Source organism: Cyprinodon tularosa, unplaced genomic scaffold (genome assembly GCF_016077235.1).
Source record: "Cyprinodon tularosa strain WSP-4 unplaced genomic scaffold, ASM1607723v1 ctg1122, whole genome shotgun sequence".
Taxonomy (NCBI): domain Eukaryota; kingdom Metazoa; phylum Chordata; class Actinopteri; order Cyprinodontiformes; family Cyprinodontidae; genus Cyprinodon; species Cyprinodon tularosa.
Genome location: NW_024037919.1, coordinates 311,020 through 334,444, shown reverse-complemented (window position 1 = coordinate 334,444; position 23,425 = coordinate 311,020). Strand labels below are relative to the sequence as shown.

Here is a 23,425-nt window from a genome sequence, read left to right as displayed (position 1 = left end):
CATACATCAACAAATGTATCCGTCCTCACATTAGCAGCCTTACACAGACTTCTTAATCAGGTATTTATAAGTAATTAATATCAATGAGAGACATTGATGTGTGATAACAGCATATTAAAAAAACCACATCACACTCATACAAAAACTTATTTATTAAGTAATGAGAGACAGAAATATAATGAGGAAGAACCCCATGGGATAATGCACAGGTCCTACCTGTCAGGGCTCTGCCCTCTGTTTGGGTAGCCTGATAAACCAGATTAAATGTGAGATTAAATGTGTAATATAGTCTGGCCGCGATGAATGAGACATCAGAAGATTGTGGATGAGAACAACCTGTTGTTTTTCAAACCATGTCTGTGCCTATTGGCCAACGCTCTGACCAATGAACGCAACTGACTATGACGACAGAAAGCTGGTGGGGGAGTGTAAACAAACAGCGTGGCTGTAAAACGGCGAATACCTCCTTCTTGAAAATGCTAGGGGAACATTACAATGTTTTCCTCGTTTGAAAAGACTAAAGTAGATATTAGTTTTTCTGAATAGGTATTTTTGATGTCTGAAATACATTTTTTCCTTGTCAAAAGCAACTTTTTAAACAAAATGAGATTATTCAGTTTTAAAATATGTTGGGCCTGCAGGATGTGCTATGTTTTTGGTTATGTTTTCTTTTCCTAGATTGAAAAAAAAAAAAAAAAAAAAAAAAAAAAAGGCTGGTAAACAAGGTGAAATGATGAATATATTAAATCCTGAATTGACTTCATATCCAGTTGTTCTATAAGCTTAGCTAAACATATTCTATAGGGCAGCCAGGATGACGTATACCTAACTTCACTAACATCTCCTTAGCCTTTTCTTTTCTCTTTAGCAGCGGCCCCAAAGTAGAAAACACCAACTTATTAAATATTAAAATAATAAAATATCAAGTTTAATTTAAGGCATGGGAATTTATCATATCATATAAATAGATTTGTGGTTGAATTTCAGAAACAAATGCATCTATAAACTGTGTCCTGTAAATATTTTCCTATTCATTTTATAGGATTCTGAATTCATATTTATTATAGAGACATTATCAATGTGTGAAAATATACTTGATTTATACCAGTTTAAATCCAAGCCTTTGCTTGTAATTAACTAGTCATTCATTTTAAACCACTAATGCTGCATCAAACAAACCTATACCAGCTTTTGACTCACAGGTTCCAAATATAAAGTATAAAACAAACAAAAAACACCCTGTTTTTGTTGTTCTGACTTTGCTGAATTTTTTATTAGCTTAAAGTCAGAGTATGCTGGTGAATATTCAGGTCATTCCAGAAAAAAAGTTAAAAATGACTTTAAACTTGGAAAACACAGTAAACTGGTTTGTTTTAAACTTTTTTTGGAAAGTCAGAGTAGCTTATACGCAAAACTTACAATTAGAAGCTATCTTACAGAGAAACCTGAGGGAAGCATTACAGTATATTTCTACTCTTCATTGTTTAAGTGAAATTAACCCAATGCTTGTTTGGGCATAAAATAAATTCATTCCCAAAATGTGTGCAGAAATAATCATTTCCCCCCCATTCCTGCATAGATACACACACAGGACCATCAGCCCATTTCATGGACTGGAATCTCACTGTCTGCACTTTATATACACACTACATTTATAAATCTGCTTCATTTTTTTCTTTTTAAATATTGCCTACATTTCCCCGCATGTATGTGAGCCTCCAAGCTGTTTAATAGTTTTAGATGTTTGTCCTTTTTCTCCAGCAGGGGGCGGTAAATCTACCAATCACCGTGGTTTTTTCAGACTCGCGCGAGGAGCAGCAGAGGTGAAATTAACAGCGCCAGCAGCAGCTTGTTTGGACTTAAAACTTATTATACTTTAGTAGTTTCTGTAAAAATGTCTTCAGTTCAGCGTCTCAGGGAGTTTATCCGAGAGCGACTAACTGCTGCTGCTGAAGAAATCTTCACAGAGGTTGAAAAAAACATCATCCGCCACGAGGAAGACATCAGACTGATGGAAACCTGCTGGAACCCGCAGATAAAACTCCACAGAATCGGTAGGTTAATGCGGCTAGTATTCATCTAAGTATTACTTTCTGAACTAATTCACACTCAGAAAGTAAAGCAATGACAGAAAATCCAGGTTTTTCTTCTTCTATTAATAGCAGCTGAGTTGTTAGCTCCAGCAGCTAACAGGTTAAAGGGCTATTCCGCTGATTTCATGGCTGGACTGCTTTGGGGCCAGAAACTGTTTCACTAATTCATCTACAAACAGTAAATGTCAACATTTTCTAAAAGAAAAGCTTTAAAGCTCAATAAGAGGCAATGTTTGGAGCCGCCATTATTTAAACAGTTTCTACAAGATGGAGAAAAGATGAATTAAAGTAAAGGGAACTTTGATTTAGTTTCAATCAAATATATTCCTAATTTATTCAGTAATGAAGATGAGATATTAATATGTTAGAGGAGAAAGTTTTACCATTAATCCATTAAGCTCTGCTTTCTAAAGCCATTTCAGCCTTTATATTATTTATGGTTTTATTCTTATAATATTGTTTGGTTTTGAAGTTTATCAGCTTAATCAATGATTGAAATCCTTTAATGCAGCTAATTATCACTTAATGAAGTCATTAAATAGTCATTAACTGGAGTAAACAAACTAAGGTGGTTTTTACTCCTGATAGTCCGCTGGACTCGAATCAATTGAACCAAAACTTCAACATTTTCACAAAGCACTTTGTCAAAGTGAAACAAACCTTTTCACCCACCTGTTCACCCCTTACCTGCGGTGGCGTTGCACCGACAACCGCTGTAGAAAGACGGTTGGTGCTTCTCCACCAAAATGTAACAACCATTAATCTGTCCATTCTTTGATTCAATTAATCAGTTCATTTTTGGTTCGCCACAGGCTCCTTAAAGACGACTTTTAACTAAATGAAACCAAACGAAACTAAAAATGTTCACTTAAAGAGTTCTGGATAGAGAACATTGACAGATCTTAAATGCAAAATGTTTAGATTATTTTTTCAGCTAAAGGCATGTTTTATTTATTTATTTATTTATTTCAGATTCTGCTTTCACATGTGGAGCAGTACGGCTATCGCCATAGTGTTCCGCTTGATTTATGCATATAAATAACTTTATTATAATTCATGCAGGGAGTATTACAGATTATATTGACACTGTAATGTAAGTAGAACAGGAAAGGAAAACAGGAAAAAGGAGAAAAGATGAAAGAAAGAGGAGATAAAAGGGAGATAACAGTAAAACATCTTCAGTGTGCTTCATCACCTGCAAAGAGATGGAAAAAGAAGAACAGAACAACCAACGGATATAGAATAAGAGATACAATAAAGTAGCACCTTGATACCATCACTGAAGTATAAGTATTATTTAATCTGACATGTAATCTGTGGAAGCTGAAGATAAGAATAGAGCAAATCGACAGATAAGGAATAGTTTATTTTTCATCTTAAATACAAAATATTTAGATCATTTTTTTACAATTTTGATATAATTCCTGGGTCGCTCTGTCAGTGAAAGGCATGTTTCAGAGTCTCTATACCCCAGTTAACAATCGATGACTAAATTAGTAGGCAGTTATTATTTTAATAATAGTATAGTGTTATTGCTCTGGTGTCTGTTGGCCAGTTAGCCAGATGCGTGTATTTCAGCAACGGCCTCAGAATGAAAGACAAACAAGGCAGACCACCATGGAGACTGTCTTTGTATACAAGGCATCAAAGGAGGCGAAGACATGCGAGAAGCACGGAGACATGACGTAATTGAACTGATGTCTGGAGTGCACTAATGTCCAGCAAGTATCCAGCAAGATACCAATGACTTCATTTGGATTATTAGGCAATTCCAGTACAATGGGCTCTATGCTCAACTGCACCAATTCCTGAACTTAAGGCAGCTCTTTTGTTTCCTTTCTTTTTCTACTGGATTAACTGATGAATTCCAGGTGTGTCTGACCTCAGTAACCACGGACAGACACACCTGGATTCATCAGCTGATCCAGTGATGAAAGACAGGAAACAAAAGAGCTGCCTTCAGTTTGGGATGTAGTGGAGTTGTGCATAGAGCCCATTCAAGCTTTTGGAGCCGCCTGGCATCCAGGGGCGGAGCTAAATGGGGGGCCAGGGGTGGGCGTGGCCACACTTAGCCAATCATTGGCCACCCTTCCTCCCCTACCAGCTGATCCCATGTGGACATATTTCACAGCTTCTTCCCCTCTAAACAGAGGGTGGCTGCAGTCATACTCTCAACTGGAAAGTTGAAACTAATTTTTATTCTTGTTTATTTATTAACAATAAAGTGACAACAAAGTTAATCACTCAAATCAAATAATGCTAACATTAGAGATGATAAATACAGAATTCATGATCTTTTGCCAACATTTTGTGGGAGAAAACAGAAAGTTATGTGTATCTGCAGTCATCTAAGATTCTTCATGTCATTTTAGATAAATAACAACTGAATCCATGTAATGTAGGTATTAGTTTATATAAATGGCCTTCATATTCAGAACAATTCATGATAAAAGTATAGTCTGTAATGACCTTGGAGCCAATATTCAGGCAGACAGATCAGGAAGGTTTTCAAACAAACTCTAATTTAAAGTGAAGCGAGCGGCTAGACGTCAGCTGTGCGGATAACTGGATTCTCTGGTTAAGAGTTCAGTCCCATCCCCGAGGGAGAGGAGGAATCTTGGGGTTGTCCACCGCTTGCGCTTCAGAGCTCAGGGCGATGATGAGTTGGCGCCAGCCGGAAACAAGGATGCAACAATATCCGTGAGGGAATTTCCAGAGCCGAAGTACAATCGGAACCAGGATGACAGACCAGAAGATCAGAGAGCCAAAAACCCAACTGACAGAGCAGACATGGACAAGGCAAAAACAGCAATATCCAGAGGCAGAAAACAGGTCAGAATCAGAATTAAAAACACTTGAAGACTAAAGTTACTCTCACAAAAACAGCTTGAATAATCTGGCACTGATGGTAGGCAGCCAAACAACATAGATAGCTGATGGAAACAGGTGGAAACGATCAGCGTTGATCAGCCGCCGGGCCAATTAAACTAATGAGCAGAAGCAGATGAAAAAGCCAACCATCAGTGCCAAGACATGCCATGACATAGTCTGAATTATTTTCCACAAATTCCACAAAGAATTCAAAGCTGATAGAATCTGAAAGATCGTCCTCTACAGCTTTAGTTCAGACAGCATGGATATCTAAATATATCTACATTTATTTACTGGCAAAGGCTTTTACTAAAATCTACTTCATTTTTATTGGGAAATGAGGGATTGGAGCACTGCAGATTGACCCTGAGGGTCTGGCACCTTTTGGACCCCCCTCTGTACATTGGTCCCTGCCTGGCCATCCCTATGAAAATGTTCTGGTTATGCCACTGTTGGCATCACGTCTTTGTTGGCATCGCCCAGAGTTCACTTCAGCCCAGACCTCAGCGTTGAGGCGGACCTGAGTTACCTATTCTGGTCACTATCACAGTTGGATTGCAGATTCATACCTCCCTAAACTAACTGCATTTAATAGGAAAAACTTTTAGATTTGTAAATATGATCCAGAACCCCTCCAGTGGCATTTCTGGGTTGTTGTTTTGAAAGAATTGTAAATGCCTAAAACATAAAATAAGTCTTTTTAGTTTTTGGGGTTTGTTATTACGTATCTCTTTTCAGCTTTATCTAAAAAAAAAAAGACCAGTCAATTAGTGAAATAATCAATAGCTGCAGAATTTCCATCTTAGGAACTAAAGCTCCTGTCACACCGTGATGGTTCAGACCAGCATCTGCCTGACGTACGAAAAATCAGGCTAAAACGCTGGCATAGGGTGGAGGAGTTATTGGTACGTTTTGTATAAGTTATGAGCACGCTGAAGCTCGCTGGCACGTCAACAAACATCCAGAAATACATTTGGAGCATGCTCAAAATGTCCGACGTATGTCAGCATATGCCATACGTGGGCCATTGGTTCCAGGTCAGTTATCTGATCGTTGTCGTACATTGAGTGCAAGTTGCTCATCAGTCGTGGCGTCTAGCTTATCCAAACCTCTGAGTAACTTGTGCGTAACTTATCAGGAACTGATCTACACATATCAACGTATCTGACGTGTTCCAGACAGGCGCTGAATGTGTTTCTAGCTTCCAGCTACTGTATAATGGCGTATTGGCAGCGTTTTGGTATAAAGGGGGTTCACAGGAGGAAACCGTTGGTTCTCCTCCAGACTTCATCCCCATCATAGGGTGAGCCAGAAGGTGAGTGTGATGGATCCTCCCTGTGTTCACCATCACCACCAACAAACTTCCTAGCATGACGCTGAAACTGCTGCCACTGCAAACCTTCTTTCTTTTGTTTTTGGGCGGGCGGTAAACCGCAGCTAGTTTAATACCGCGATCAAAGACATCTTATTATGCAGGCTGGGCGCCTCCTGAGGGGAGCAGCTTTAACTGATGCTTCATAATGCATAATTTCATGGGCGTTACGCTGCCGTGTGTTATGCGCTCGTTGGACATTAGTTCTGGACTCGTTATGAATACTCTATGCATACGCCCAAAATTGAAAAGAATACATAGAAAGTTCAGCGTATGCCAGCGTTTTAGGAGATTCTGGGACGTCAGGCATACGCTGGATAAATCAGCAAGGTGTGACAATCTATGTAGTTTCCAGCAGTATTTTGATAACTATTGAAGCCATAAGTTACAGGAAAAAATGCACTTTTTATTTCTTTTCCCAAGATTCACTTTGTACCAACATAAATTAGCTCTGGATCAAAATTTAGAATCAAACTTAAACTGGATTATTAAATACTAAGAAATGATTCCATCTCTGAAAACTCAAATGTTTTTTATAGCGTTTATTTGTGCATCAAAAACCTTTCTAGATATTGTTTACCATGGTTTGTAAGATTTCTATTGCTCTAAGGTTTCTAACCAGAGCAAATAGAGCCTAACGGAGCAGAAAGCCCTTTGGTCAAACACAGGATCAGATGCTAACTTTGACATCTTTGCTCTAAACCAGAAGTGGCCGACCAGTTCAGCATCAGAAGCAACATCAAAAATCCAGCTGCTTCACCAAAAGTTGCACAACCAGATGATAACATATCCGTATTAAGTTTAATGTTTTACAACAAGTTACAATAAGTTCTCAGTCTGCTTAGCTTTAATTACTTAATTGAATGATGAACAAAGTTGTTATAACCAAAAAGCTTTAGACACATGCAGACTTAATGCTCAGATTCTCTCAGAGCTCCTCAGTTTTAGGGTGAAATCACTCCTGCAGCGTTTGGTCCACCAGAGTTCGTCTCCCACTTTGGTCCAGACCAGCATGCCAAAAAAACAAAACATTTAAAACAATCCACTGGACTTTGTTTTTAAAGTTTGAAGACGTTTCTCTTCCCATCCAGGAAGCTTTTTAAATTTAAAATGTCAGAAATAGCGTTTAGTTGGAGGTTTTATACAGTAGCCCAACAAAACCTTGTTTTTGTTTTGAAAACATGCAGATTGAAACGGACAAACGGGTCCACCCTTTGGAATGGGGGTTGTTCTCTCGTTATCCTGCAATCCCCCATACCTGTCTAAGTGTCTTAAAGGGAATTGCTGGCCTGGCTGACCAGCAATCTCTAAACAACCTGACTGAGAACCACTTTTTGAGGCGGTCCTGGTCCGTTTCCAAACGGACTCTAGTGCCATTCCTTTCAGGTCTGAATACAAAGCGGCCTCGGTCCGACCGGGTTACAGAAAGCATCTTTGGACTCAGCTAGCCACCGTAGGAATAAGCGTACTATTAAAACAATATATTGCTGTTGCCTAGCAACGATGCTGCCAGCAAGGTGGATCAGCCTTAGCTTGTTGGACACATTCTCTGACACAGTCCTAAAATGAAAGATAGAAAGTCTCAGAATCTACATTGACGTAGCTCTCTCCACAACACCACAGACAGGTCGATTCTTTGAAACGGGTGTTTATTCATTGAAGCCCATGCAGAGACAGCCTCCTCATACCATAACATCATGGGACATCGTGCCTCATGACGCCGTAACAACATTAAGTAAACACACAGGACATGAAAATACATTTTACCAAAATGTAAAGGAAAATATGAGGACTACAGGTCCAACCAGCTTTAGTTCTGATAAGCCAAACTAAACGTACCTCATTGGCTGCTTGTCATGAAAAGAAGTCAAGTTCTTTAAGATCACTCTGGTTCAGTTTCCTCAGCACCCTTCAGGTTCACCTTTACAGTAATAATCCCACTGCATATTTCCTTAGTAACAGTCAGTTATTTTTTCCTGCCCTTTTGTGATCTTGCGAGATTAACAAAAAAACGCAGGATTTCAGTGTCAGTTTTACACAAGAATTCAGCAGCAGCCGGTTAAATGGCTTTTTAAACAAAGAAAACTTGCATTAACACCATTTGAAATACAATAACTTGTATATTTATTCACAAATTGTCTTAAATCAACTGATGAACAGTAAACACATGAACAGCAACATGTACAGTAGCTATTGAACCTCTGGATGTTTGTTCATCTGTAATAACAGCAGAAATATCCAGAACAGCAGGACTGAATGATTTTAGTAAAAAATAAATTTTTATTTTCCAATCAATATTAGAATTTTATTTAGATTTTGCTTTGCACTAACATTACTAGCTTGTTTCACTCCTCCAGCGATCATGCTTTTTTTTAGCTTTAAAGTTTGCTAGTCCAGAATCCATTGTGGCCCAACTTTCATGCATGGATCTGGAAACGAGCTGCGACTTCTCTTCCCCTCTGTCTGCTGGCAAACCCACTTTACATTCATTTCATTTGAATTATTATTGCAGTTTAGTAAAATGAAAATATCGAGTCACTAAATTTTAGTCACATCACATTTAACAAGTTTAAGACACTAAATTCCCCGAGCTCAGGGGTCGGCAACCCGAGGCTCCAGAGCTGCATGCGGCTCTTTAATGCCGTCCTTCTGGCTCCCTGGAGCTTTTTTAAAATGTATGAAAATGGAAAAAGACAGATTTTTTGCTTTGTTTGTTTTAATATGGTGTGCAGAAGGTCAAAGAAGCATTCATTATGCTTCCAATGCTGTAAAAATGTGAACAATAAATAAATGTAAACATTTGTGTCAAGGAAGATTTGTGTCATAGCCTGCAACATGTTTCGCGTGGCGCGGAGCTGGGCAGGCAGCGGATGTTTAAAAACCTGCGGGTGTTACTGGGCCATGGATCCCTAAGGGAAAAAAGACAGCAAAACATAAAACATTAATATAGAAATGGAATTTAAACTTAAAGCAGCAAATATATCATACAGCAGAATAGTCACATGATGTGACGTTTGCTCCAGGATAAACATTTAATCATGACTGCTTATTTAAGCCCAATTAGTCCTTTTTTATAATGGGCTGATACACTTAGAGCCCGTGGTGCCATACGATTCTTATATCAGACTTTAGTGACATTATTGAGGCTCCAGAAAGATTGGTTTTTGTTATTTTAGTCCAGTATGGCTCTTTGAGCAGTTTGGGCTGCCGACCCCTGCTTTAGCCCTTTAGGTGGTGCTGATAATATCAAACTGAGTTTGCCACAGTATACAGAAGAGAAGAGACAGTTGTAGCTAGTGCGGAGAGCCATGCCTGATTGGATATACTTCATTAATACAAAGATAAAAATAAAAATTGCAATAGAAGCAGGAAAATCTTCTTATTATCTGAAAGTATTAAAATAGCGCTAATGAGGACCATCCATAATATCTAGTAGTACAAACACAAGTTGGTGCAGTAAACTTACAGTGCAAAGTGTGCAATGAACAAGTGTCCTCAAACAGAGCCCTCATAATAGAAATAAGAACATTTTCTTGCAAAGGTTACGGAAACGTTCTGCCGCTATGGACTCTGGACAAGCAAGCTTTAAAGGGAATCAGAAAACTGAATCCCTGGAGTGAAACATGTTAAAGGCACCGCTGACTTTGTGACCTAAAGGGTTGACGCCTATGAGTCTTTTTAAATGATTCCTCACACCAATATACAGAGCCTGACACCATCAATGTTATGAGCGGGGCTCCCCTCTTGAAATTCCCACTTTGTAAGCTGGGAGAAGACTTTTGCCTGGTCATGTGACCTGGAAGAACATTTGTTTCACAGCCACAGGTTCTTATATAGTCATGGAGCTAAAGGCTTTTGCTTTGTTATTTTTCCGCCTGCTCGACTACTGGTCATGGCTGAGGCAAGGAAAAACTTTAAACCTTCTGCTGAGACTAAAAAGAGAAAACATGAAAGTGATCATGAGTGAGGAAAAACAAGAGTCCATCTTAGAAAGGAGTTTGTTTATTGGAGCAGACTGAAAGTCTATATTATTAGACTGGTAAGTTCACACTTTGCTCCTAGCATGCAGTCATAGATCTTTACTATTTTCTATGTTTAGTTGAAGCAAAATACGGGCAGAGAAAGCTAGCACGCTACAAACAAATGCTAACCAAGATGCCCAAGCTCCACTGCTGGTCCTCGGCGCCGCGGTCCGGCCTGCCCCGGAGGTGGTCTCTAGGGAGCAGCAGCGTTTCTCACACCCTCCAACTGATCCTAGATGCCTCGCACGCTCCCCAATCAAAAGACATGGGAGGCTAGCCGGCTGACTGTTGACTTCTGCCACACCGCTGTGGTGCTTGTGGCTGCAAGGAAGTAAAAGTCACAGATCTAGCGCCTCTTGTGACCAAAAGTTACATGGTGTGCAATTATTGCAAGCGGTAATGGAAATAAGAATCCCAAAATTAGTCGAAAATGATTGTGATTTATATTTTCGGCAAAATGAATGATCCCTATCAAAGTTTGATTTAAAGTGGAACGCTGTTTTGTTTTACATTGCGCCCTTGATTTTACGTTATTACATCATGTTCTACTCACCCATATGAGTATTGTGTCATTTGGAGCTGTTCTGAAGCTATTCGGTTAGGTTATATCCAAGTAACGTCTTCCTATGGGCACAAACTAATCTGTTCATAATTTATTCTTTACGAAAGCCTCCTACTTCATAGAGTTTGCAGATCATTGGTTTCACCTCACCATGGTGGACATGAATTTACAAAGCGACTCGCAGTGTTTTTTTACTTAAAAAAAACAGAAAAAACGCTGTTGGCGTTCCTAGGTTCACCAGATTCCCACGGAACTGGTATGGGGAATATCACAACCAGGGGTTAGGTCTGCATGAAAGTGGCTTTTAGTGATACTTCAGCCTATCTGTGACCCAGTGTGGGCCTATGCTCTCAGTCATTGAGGGATGAATCACCCAGACAACAGAGGGTCAGCTGGCTGGTGCTAGCCATAGAAGCTAACTGCAGACGAACAGAGGAGCACAGTGACAGATGGGATAACTCCCACAGGATGACAGAAGACTGAAGATGGGGTAGAGAATAAAGCTGTCCGGTAGCAGGTGTCATGATGGGTGTCACAGAGAGTAAGCCCAAGATGCAGAACACACACGGAGGCACTGGTAAAAGTCCAAAGAGCTTATTTAAGGCACAAGCACAATGAAATGAACAGGTACAGTTCAGTCCGGGGGGGGCTGGTTCACTGGGGTCCGAGCAGGGAAATGGAGATGGTTGGTTTCAGAGTTCATGAGGGGCTAAGCCTCTAGCTGTTAGCTTAGCAAAGCTAACTAAGATCTGAGCTTCCAGCTCAACTCAGAGAACAACAGGGAAGACACGGGAAATCCACATAGGAACCTCTAGGGAAACTCCACATAGGGGTCGTCAGGTTTCAACCACGTAGGAATCTTTGGGAGGATCTGAGCTTCCAGCTCAACTCAGAGAACAACAGGGAAGACACGGGAAATCCACATGGGAACCTATAGGGAAACTCCACATAGGGGTCGTCAGGTTTCAACCATGTGGGAATCTTCGGGTTGGCTCAGGGCAGCTTAGCAGGTTAGGTTTTCCAAGAACTTCAGGCTTGAGACTGGTTTCCTGTGATACAGCTCTCCCAGAGCTGCAGACCGGAGACAGGTTGCCAGGGAGACAGCTCTACCAGAGCTTCACGAAGGGACAGGAGGTTAAGCTCTTCCAGAGCTTTACGAGGAGACAGGAGGTTAAGCTCATCCAGAGCTTTCACGAAGAGGCAGGAGGTTAAGCTCATCCAGAGCTTTCACGAAGAGACAGGATCCCTGTGAGGCAGAGATAAGAGATGTTAGAATCTGGTCTCGACCTAGGAACAACCAAGACTCAGTCAATAGCAGAAGGTTCAGGAAGCTAACCAACTAAGATCAACACTGTGGCGTGGAATCCAGGTCTGAAGGCAGCTTAAATACTGTGGTCCTCCTGATTAGTAGATCAGCCACAGGTGTGTGAGAGGCTCAGCTCAGGAGGACCCACGGCGCACTCTGCTGGAGGCAGAGGGTAATCTCCAGAACCTGACAGTGACTCCAGCCCTAAGGAAAAGACAAAGAGAGCTGAAGAGGATCCTCGGCGCCCTCTGGTGGGCAAGCCTGAGGATCCCAACAGAGCCCCCCCCTCAAGGGCGGATTCCAGACGCCCCCTGAAAAAAAAAAAGTCCAAAAAACAAAACACAACACACCCAGGGCGGGCGGAGGGGGCACTAGGGTGAGGAGGGCCAGAAACAACAAAAAACAGAGTCCAGAAAACAAAAACAACCCACCCAGGGCGGGCAGTGGGGGCACTAGGGCGAGGAGGGCCAGAACCAACAGAAAAAAAGGTCCAACAAACAAAAAACAACCCACCCAGGGTGGGCGAAGGGGGAAACAGGCCAGGAGGGCAGAAAACAAAAACAGAGTCCAGAACGAAAAACGATCCACTTATGGTGGACGACAGCAAAAGAAAACCCAAAAACTTTCTTGGGCAAAGTCTCTGGTGGCCGGCCGAGGGACCGGCAGCGGGACAGAGTCTCAGGTGGCCGGCCGAGGGACACAGTCTCAGGTGGCCTGCCGTGGGGCCGGCTGCAGGACACAGTCTCAGGTGGCCTGCCGTGGGGCCGGCTGCAGGACACAGTCTCAGGTGGCCTGCCGTGGGGCCGGCTGCAGGACACAGTCTCAGGTGGCCTGCCGTGGGGCCGGCTGCAGGACACAGTTTCAGGTGGCCTGCCGTGGGGCCGGCTGCAGGACACAGTCTCAGGTGGCCTGCCGTGGGGCCGGCTGCAGGACACAGTCTCGAGTGGCCTGCCGTGGGGCTGACGGCGGAGGCGTAGTTGCTGCTCAGGGGGTCGACCGTTGAGATGAAGGTGGAGCAGCGTCTTAGGGGGACCACCGCTGGGCCGGAGACACGGTTGAGGTTCAGGAGACCGGCCTACGATCCGGCAACGGAGCAGAGTCTTAGGTGGCCGGCAGCGGGGTCGAAGGCGACGCTGACACTCTGGGGGTCTGCCACGGGGTCGACGGTGAAGATGATGCTCCGGGGGTCTGCCGCGGGACCGGAGGCGAAGCTGACGCTCTGGGGGTCCGCCACGGGGCCGGAGGTGAAGCTGACGCTCTGGAGGTCTGCCGCGGGGCCAGAGGCGAAGCTGACGCTCAGGAGGTCTGCCGCGGGGCCGGAGGCGAAGCAGCTTATCAGGAGGATGACGCCCAAGCTTCAGCAGGTACCCCCACGGGGTACCCCGTCCCCTCCTCGGCAGCTCAGGAATAGTCTCAGAAACAGCCGCCGACTGCGGCTCAGGAGGAGGCTCTGAGGAGACCGCCGGCTGCGGCTCTGGAGGAGGCTCTGAGGAAGCCGCCAGCTGTGGCTCTGGAGGAGGCTCTGAGGAAGCCGCCGATTGCGGCTCCCGGTCAGGAACAGGGGAGCCCGCCGATTGCGGCTCCCGGTCAGGAACAGGGGAGCCCGCCGATTGCGGCTCCCGGTCAGGAACAGGGGAGCCCGCCGATTGCGGCTCCCTGTCAGGAACAGGGGAGCCCGCCGATTGCGGCTCCCGGTCAGGAACAAGGGAGACCAACGACAGTGGCTCCAACTCAGGAACATGTGAACCCACCGACCGTGGATCCGTCTCAGGAGCAGGTGACACCACCGACTGTGGTTCAACCTCAGGAGCAGGAGGGACCACAGATTGCGGTACAGCCTCAGGAGCAGGTGGGACCACCGACTGGGGTTCCACCTCAGGAAACGAAGGGATCACCCATGGAGGCTCAAGTTCAGTCTCTGAGGTGGCTTGGGGCGTCGGCGGAGGGTCCCTGGTGAAAAGAGGCCTTCGCTGAGGGACTCTTGGAGGCACACTTTCACCAACAAAATGTTCTGAAGTTCTCTTAAATGCATGCTCAAGGGTCTCTGGACGGCACAGTGTAGGCTCAGGGGTCTCTGGACGGCACAGGGCCAACTCTGGAGTCACTGGACGGCACAGGGCTAACTCTGGAGTCACTGGACGGCACAGGGCCAACTCTGGAGTCACTGGACGGCACAGGGCTAACTCTGGAGTCACTGGACGGCACAGGGCTAACTCAGGGGTCTCTAGCCGGCTCGGAGCATGCTTACGGCGACGGCGTCTCTTACATCGGTGGGTCTTAGAAGTTAAACTGACGGGTTCACTGATTGGATCTTGCGATAAATGAACCGGTTGAAACGTGAGGGTACCTGAATGAATAACATGATCGGAAGCTAAGGGATCAGGCACGGGGTCAGGTTTGAAACTATCCGGGTTAACTACTAGTTCAGGATCAGAATTTGGCTGGCGTGGAACACTGACTGATGGACGAAAAACTGGTGGACTAATTTTGAGGTTCTTAACGGATGGACTTAAATGGTGATCAAGAACATGCGAACTAAGGCTAAACCGGTGCGGAGAGGAGTTGAAACTGGTTTGAGATGCTAGATCTAATCCTATGGCTAGTTCAATGAGGTCTTCGAGGCTAGGTGGCTCGACGTAAAAGGAAAGCTCGGTTCTGACAGATTCATTTAAAGCTACGAGGAAAGCTGACTTGAGTGCAGACTCGTTCCACCCGGAAACGGCTGCTCTACTCAGAAACTCAGAAGAAAATTCAGCTATGGACCTATTACCCTGTTTAGAATTCAGAAGGCAACTAGAAACGGAGAAACTAGAGGACTGAGTAAAGGTTTTTTCTAACTCTCGGATGAATCTTTCATATGTGCAGTTTGTTCTGGTTTTAAGCTGAAATTTGGTCACCGCCCATTCGAGGGCTTCACCAGACAGAAAGGAAATAATAAAGGCTAACCTATCCTTATCAGAACGAAAATTAGAAGCGTGAAAACCAAAAATAACCGACACTGAAATAAAAATCCCTTGAACTTACTTGGGTCGCCAGAAAATCTCTCAGGTAGAGGAGGACCGGGTGACGAAAACGATGGGATTAGTTCAGACCAGAAAGGAGGGTTATCATCTTGACTCGGAGGTGACGGACGGAATTCCGGAAGTGACGAATCCGGAACCGGAAGTTGAACTGGCGCCATCTTGTGATTCCCACGAAGCTTGTGGGATCTTGAAACAAGTGTTTTTTTTTGAGTCAAACGGGGATTTTAACTCACGGAGGGACAGAGTGTGATCAGGAGTAGGAGCGTCCTGTTTCTCAGAGCTACGACGGAGGTGATCTGCTGGGCTTTGTGTTTGGCCGCAGTGTTCTGTCATGATGGGTGTCACAGAGAGTAAGCCCAAGATACAGAACACACACGGAGGCACTGGTAAAAGTCCAAAGAGTTTATTTAAGGCACAAGCACAATGAAATGAACAGGTACAGTTCAGTCCGGGGGGGGGCTGGTTCACTGGGGTCCGAGCAGGGAAATGGAGATGGTTGGTTTCAGAGTTCATGAGGGGCTAAGCCTCTAGCTGTTAGCTTAGCAAAGCTAACTAAGATCTGAGCTTCCAGCTCAACTCAGAGAACAACAGGGAAGACACGGGAAATCCACATGGGAACCTCTAGGGAAACTCCACATAGGGGTCGTCAGGTTTCAACCACGTAGGAATCTTTGGGAGGATCTGAGCTTCCAGCTCAACTCAGAGAACAACAGGGAAGACACGGGAAATCCACATGGGAACCTCTAGGGAAACTCCACATAGGGGTCGTCAGGTTTCAACCATGTGGGAATCTTCGGGTTGGCTCACCAGGGCAGCTTAGCAGGTTAGGTTTTCCAAGAGCTTCAGGCTTGAGACTGGTTTCCTGTGATACAGCTCTCCCAGAGCTGCAGACCGGAGACAGGTTGCCAGGGAGACAGCTCTACCAGAGCTTCACGAAGGGACAGGAGGTTAAGCTCTTCCAGAGCTTCACGAGGAGACAGGAGGTTAAGCTCATCCAGAGCTTCACGAAGGGACAGGAGGTTAAGCTCTTCCAGAGCTTCACGAGGAGACAGGAGGTTAAGCTCATCCAGAGCTTTCACGAAGAGGCAGGATCCCTGTGAGGCAGAGATAAGAGATGTTAGAATCTGGTCTCGACCTAGGAACAACCAAGACTCAGTCAATAGCAGAAGGTTCAGGAAGCTAACCAACTAAGATCAACACTGCGGCGTGGAATCCAGGTCTGAAGGCAGCTTAAATACTGTGGTCCTCCTGATTAGTAGATCAGCCACAGGTGTGTGAGAGGCTCAGCTCAGGAGGACCCACGGCGCACTCTGCTGGAGGCAGAGGGTAATCTCCAGAACCTGACAGTGACTCCAGCCCTAAGGAAAAGACAAAGAGAGCAGAAGAGGATCCTCGGCGCCCTCTGGTGGGCAAGCCTGAGGATCCCAACAGCAGGATAGTGGTACATCGGAGAAGCCAGCCAGGGAGACAGCTAGGAGAGCTAGTGTCTAGAGGCGAAAGCAGAGATGAAAGCATTACCAGGGAGGATCGATGAAACTTGCCCACGCAGACAGTGCTGGAGCTGGGAAGAGAAGCCATCTATCTGTGCTGGAGGTAAAGCCCCTGTCACACCTTGATGCTTTAGCCAGTGTATGACTGATGTACCAAAAATCTGGCAAAAACCCTGGTATACGTTCGATAAGTTATGGGTCAGTTTGTAAAAGTTATGAGTGTGCTGAAGCACTCTGAAGCATGCTTTCACCCATCGACATGTTGACATGGTGCTAGACCAGACTCTAAGCAAGTGACTACTGCAGACACAGAGGCAGATTTAACAGTTTATTTCCTGGTTAAACGGAGAAGAGCTCAGTCAACTTAGACAGAAACAGGGAGAGAGAGAGTCTGAGTTTGGATCCTTTTCCAGAGGATGGTCTTGTGTTGGATTGAGAGTGGACAGGCAGGCTGATTGTTCCTGTAAGGAGTCACTGGATAGGAGACAGTTCCAGAGCATCAAGGAGATTGAGGAAACGGACCTGATCCTGGTGAGCGTCCGATCTGGTTCTATGAAGGACGAGAGCAAGGAGTGGTTAGAGGAGAATCTGGGAGCTTAGTTCACTAACAGAGCTTGACCTGTTTTACCACTGAGAGAGCGGTGAGTTGTGAGTTTTTAAAGAATATTTTAAAATACAATGAATTGGAGCGCATCTAGCCATCTTTCCCAACCTTAAAAACACATCTTTTCAAGATGGTTGAACATAAATGCTAATCTCTGCATTAACCGCCATGTTTGTAGTTTTTCTTACCGCTTCTGCATAGCAAGACGCAGAATATTGACCTTTGTCCGGTATTAATGGCGTACAGGTCGGATGAAAGTGACCTGGCAGACTCGGGGTCGTATTTCAAAAGATCTGATCGTATCGCATTCCTGACCACTTAGCCAAGTGGCCTGGGTCACATTGGAAAAAAATCTGATTGTTGTTCAGACTGCTATGAAAAGATCAGATAGAGGTCGCATATGTGCAAAACAAATGGAATTTGGGTCACTTCAGGTTGCAATGCTATGTTCACACTAGAGGCCTTAATGCTCAATTAACATTTTTTTGTGAAATTCAATTTTTTTTAGTTGCTGTTGACATTTCCAAATATATGCGACTTGTATGTGATCTCCTGTGTGAAATTAATCTATACAACGTAAGTTTCCCGCAGGTGCAGTAGGTGGACATAATGATGTCACAAGCGCGCGTCTGGCAGGTAGACAGACGCAGCACTGCTGATGCAGAGCGCTATGATCACTCCTCTGAAACAGTTTATTAACGCCTAAATTAACTTAAAATGTAGAAACCTGCTGGCAAAATATGTTCTATTTTATTATCCTGGTGCCTGCAGTTTGGATTATGTACATGAAAAACGCCTTTCAGCTGCCACGGACGGTAGCGGAACACAGCGAAGAGCCGACTGGCCCAGAGGCCTCTAGAACGGGATTTTCAGGGACAGAACGCCGCCGGTGTACGGGGGTCTGAGCGGCTCTGACAGCGAAACCATATATTAAGTCAGGATGGTAATCTGGATGAACTGACTGCACAGAAGATGTTTTCAGGTGAACTTTATCACTTAAAAACATATTAAAACTACTTTTTACCAACTTATAATAAAATAAATATATAAAAATAGCAAATATATGGAAGTAGCAAAAATCTATTTTAGCTGCTTCCAGTGCTTGCAGCCTGATTGTAGCATTATTCATTCAAATATGCCAAGCGACTCTCAATTTCATCCACCATTGTTACAGGTAGAGAAAGGATAGGGTCGCTCCGCCCAACGCGCATCAGACCAACTTTTTCCACCCCAGCAAAGATACTTTAGCCGCGCGTCAGAACTAAACTTGTACAAGCATCAAAAATGAAGCAGCACGTGCATTTTGGCTTTTTTTATTTTACATCAAATGATATCCAGTAGGAGAAAACCCTTTCTTTATCTTTATGAAAATCTTCATGTTTTTCCTCATCTTAAAAACTCAAAATCAGAAACAAACTTTATATTGTTTGAAATTGCAACAGATTTGCTGTAGAAGATCTGTTGAAATACTAAGTTGTTTTTGATTTAAAGGTCAAGTTATATATGTGGCTCTAAATCATTTGAACTTAGCTGGACTCGGGGAAAAATGGGCCTTTGGATTTTTCAAAGTTGCAGACCCTGCGTTGAGAGAGTCACTGAGAGCAAAGAGGCCACAGAAATTCCTACCTGATTGTAATGGTGTTGTTGACCCCATTGGTAGGTGTCAGTTTGTATTCTAAGAGCTGTGATTGGTTCATACAAGAAACTAAAAATATTCTTACCTAGCAAGGGAGATAAATGAACTGATTCTAAAATTAGAAATTGTCTGATGATGAGGAACCTTAGATAAATCAGTTTATTGTCCTTCAGCAAAATGCTGGAACCTTAGTAGCATAGAGGAGGGATGAAGGGTAATGAAGAGAATAGTTGAACTAAAAAGCTAATGAGCTCTAGTGATTCTGTCCTTTATCCTTCCAGAACTCTCAAAGCAACATAGCTGTAAGGAGCAGGAGATCCAGAAGAACCGACCAGAACCAGAACCTCCACAGATTAAAGACGAACATCAGGAACCAGAACCACATCAGGTTAGAGATGAACAGATGGAATCAGAACCTCCACATATTAAAGATGAACATCAGGAACCAGAACCTCATCAGATTAGAGACGAACAGCAGGAACTAGAACCTCCACAGATTAGAGATGAAAAGCAGGAACCAGAACCTCCACAGATTAAAGACGAACAGATGGAATCAGAACCTCCACAGATTAAAGACGAACATCAGGAACCAGAACCTCATCAGATCAGAGACGAACAGCAGGAACTAGAACCTCCACAGATTAGAGATGAACAGATGGAATCAGAACCTCCACAGATTAAAGACGAACATCAGGAACCAGAACCTCATCAGATTAGAGATGAAGAGCAGGAACTAGAACCTCCACAGATTAGAGATGAACAGCAGGAACCAGAACCTCCACAGATTAGAGATGAACAGCAGGAACCAGAACCTCCACAGATTAGAGATGAACAGCAGGAACCAGAACCTCCACAGATTAGAGATGAACAGCAGGAACCAGAACCTTTACAGATTAGAGATGAACAGCAGGAACCAGAACTTCCACAGATTAGAGATGAACAGCAGGAACCAGAACCTCCACAGATTAGAGATGAACAGCAGGAACTAGAACCTCCACAGATTAGAGATGGACAGCAGGAACCAGAACCTCTACAGATTAGAGATGAACAGCAGGAACCAGAACTTCCACAGATTAGAGATGAACAGCAGGAACCAGAACCTCCACAGATTAGAGATGAACAGCAGGAACCAGAACCTCCACAGATTAGAGATGAACAGCAGGAACCAGAACCTCCACAGATTAGAGATGAACAGCAGGAACCAGAACCTCCACAGATTAGAGATGAACAGCAGGAACTAGAACCTCCACAGATTAGAGATGAACAGCAGGAACCAGAACCTCCACAGATTAGAGATGAACAGCAGGAACCAGAACCTCCACAGATTAGAGATGAACAGCAGGAACCAGAACCTCCACAGATTAGAGATGAACAGCAGGAACCAGAACCTCCACAGATTAGAGATGAACAGCAGGAACCAGAACCTCCACAGATTAGAGATGAACAGCAGGAACCAGAACCTCCACAGATTAGAGATGAACAGCAGGAACCAGAACCTCCACAGATTAGAGATGAACAGCAGGAACTAGAACCTCCACAGATTAGAGATGAACAGCAGGAACTAGAACCTCCACAGATTAGAGATGAACAGCAGGAACCAGAACCTCTACAGATTAGAGATGAACAGCAGGAACCAGAACCTCTACAGATTAGAGATGAACAGCAGGAACCAGAACCTCCACAGATTAGAGATGAACAGCAGGAACCAGAACCTCCACAGATTAGAGATGAACAGCAGGAACCAGAACCTCCAAAGGTTGGATCTGAGGAGCCACAGCTGCTGACCTTCCTCACCCAAAGCGGTCAGCAGCTACATCAGTTGTTATCGACCTGTAAGACCGACACCTTTATGGACCCGCTGACTTACTGTCAAAATATCTTCAGTCCATCAGAACCAACAAGTTCATCAGAACCAATCAGTCCATCAGAACCAATCGGCCCATCGGAACCAGACCCTAAGAAGCTCCACTTCCAGAACTCTTCTGAACCTCAGCACAGTTCTATTGAGCTTCTGACTCCAGATCCTGGACAGATTACCATGGAACCAAAACATCCTCCTGTTGGTCAGGACCAGAAGGAACTCCACAGAAGTTGGGCAGGAGAAGAACTTTGGACCAGAACCTCTCAGAAATATGACGGGCTAACAGCAGAACCAGACTCTAAGCAGCTGAACCTTCAGAACCTGCCTGAGGAGCAGAAGAGTTTCATTGAGCTGAAAAGTTTTTACTCATGTGTGAGTCCAGATTCTGAAATGATCCAAGAGGAACCAGAACCTGCACTTATTGGACAGGAGCTGAGGAAGTTCTGCTGCAGTTGGGAGGAAGAACTATTGATCAGAACTTGTCAGGAACATGACTGGTCCAAAGCAGAACCTGAACTGCTTTACTACCAGAACTCTCCTGAGGATTCTCACAGTTATATTGAACTGCAGGGGTTCTACCCGGGTTTGAACCCAGGTTCTGATTGGAGGAACCAGGAAATCTATGGACAAGAACCTTTTCAACGTTGGGAGGTAGAAAACCTTGAAGGCTTCACCTTTCCGGAACATTTCTGGTTTAATGCAGAACCAAACACTGAGCAGGAAGATCCATCTCACACTCAGGACTTTATTAAGTGTTCTGTGTGTGGCGTGGTGGGGAATTCTCCAGATTTGAATCAGCATCCAGGCGTGAAGCCATACGTCTGCAGACACTGCATAGAACTTTCAGTGGAATGTTCCCGTCTGATGAGAGACCACTCGGATGCTCACCAGACTAAGCATCCGGAAGCTCGGTACAGTACCACACTCAAAAGCAGAAAGAAGAAGTTCTTCTGTAACGCATGCAGACGAGGCTTCGCTCAGCTTGCTTCTTTAAAATCCCATAATAAGCGACTCCACCAGGAGCAGCCCGTCTGTGAAACTTGTTGGAAACATTTCAGCAGCCCTCCTTCACTCAAACGTCACATGAAAATCCACCAGAGAAGACGCGTGAAACCGTTCTGCTGTCGGCTCTGTAAGAAAAGGTTTTGTTTTCGCTCAGGCAAGAAAGCCAATATGAAAAGGCACAAAGGAAAGAAACTCATCTCCTGTAAAAGGTGTGGGGAAAAGTTTATTCAGAGAAACGAGCTTCTAAACCAAGTAACTCACTCAGGTTCCCATGATAAAGGAGGAGCCGCCGCCCACCTGAGAACAGCTGGGAAGCTCCACCCATGTCAGACATGTGAGAAAAGCTTTCCCACAGGGAGGGGGGTGAAAGCTCATGAGAAACGGAGATGCTGTCGGGGAAAAGTTCAGCCTTAGATGGAGGTTTTTCTGCTCTGTTCCATCCTGAGTGAAACCACATTCCTGTCACATGTTAAGAATAGTTTTCTCATGTTTCTGTATTAACAAAAGGCTTTTGTTTAATGTTTTGTTTGTTAGTTTCCATCCAGGGACTCCATCAGCTCCGTTCAGAGCTCTGATTGGTTGTTAAAGTTCTGACCTCAAGTTTTCTGTTGGGACGTCATCTTCTGGACTGGAGGGTTTTTATCATGTTGGTTTTGTTGTTATACAATGCTGTATTTTTATAGTTTGATTCAGTGGCTGATCTTCACAGGATCAGAGTTTATAATAAGTCATTTAGATCATTCAATCTAATCTGTTGTTGAGTTCAAAATAAAAATGATAAAAGACAACTATGTGTGTCTTTCTTCACTCCTCTTCTATCCAAAGTAGGATCATTTTGGTCCTTAGAAAAGTTGAGGAAGCTTTTAGAATGAAGGGTGAAACAACCTGCACTACAACGACTGGAGTCTAGTTTTAGGTTTGAATCTTTTTAGAATCCATCTACCTCTACATAGAAGTTTTGAACTGGACTTCACTCAATTAGATGCTATATTTACTTTGATTTAGTCGTCTTGGATGTTGAATTAATAGGCGGTTAGAAAATAGGTAAAACAACCTCAAAACAAAGGCAGTTGTTACTTAAAATGAACTTATGAAAACATTATAGATGTCAAGAGAACACTTTGCTTCCCCTTTCAACTGAAATAACGCAGAAATCATTTCTATTATGTCAAGTTTCAAGTTTTAATCAAGTTTTAAGTACTGGTGTTTTTAAATGTATTCGTATAAATTCCTCACAAAGTAACAAATGACCACAAAGTAACCCACTCAGGTTCTCTGAAGCTGACTTGTTTTAACCTTATTTTCACAATAAATGAGTGGATTTCAAACAGAAATATGAGCTGCGTACAAAACACCTTAAATGAGGAAAGGATAGAAAAATACACTTAGATAACTTTTATTGTCATTTTGTGTTTACATAATGAAATCTCTCTTTGTACAGTTTTTTTATGGGACTAGTGGCTTGTTTTTCTGACAGTAGGCTGACAGGAAAGGGGATATGAGAGAGGGGGAGAGATATGCGGCAAAGGACCACAGGTAGGATTCGAACCGCACAACCCTGACATGTTCTGTGCTCACCT

The 23,425-nt window shown here is 43.8% G+C and overlaps 1 protein-coding gene across 1 annotated transcript; it reads left to right on the top strand.

Moving 5' to 3' along the window:
• Positions 1–1,819: 1,819 nt before the first annotated feature.
• On the top strand, positions 1,820–22,625 carry LOC119793605 (putative protein FAM47C). Its single transcript, XM_038300805.1, has 2 exons — positions 1,820–2,054; positions 19,261–22,625. The coding sequence occupies exons 1-2, from the start codon at positions 1,895–1,897 to the stop codon at positions 22,257–22,259; spliced, it is 3,159 nt and encodes a 1,052-aa protein (XP_038156733.1). The 5' UTR covers positions 1,820–1,894; the 3' UTR covers positions 22,260–22,625.
• Positions 22,626–23,425: the final 800 nt, after the last annotated feature.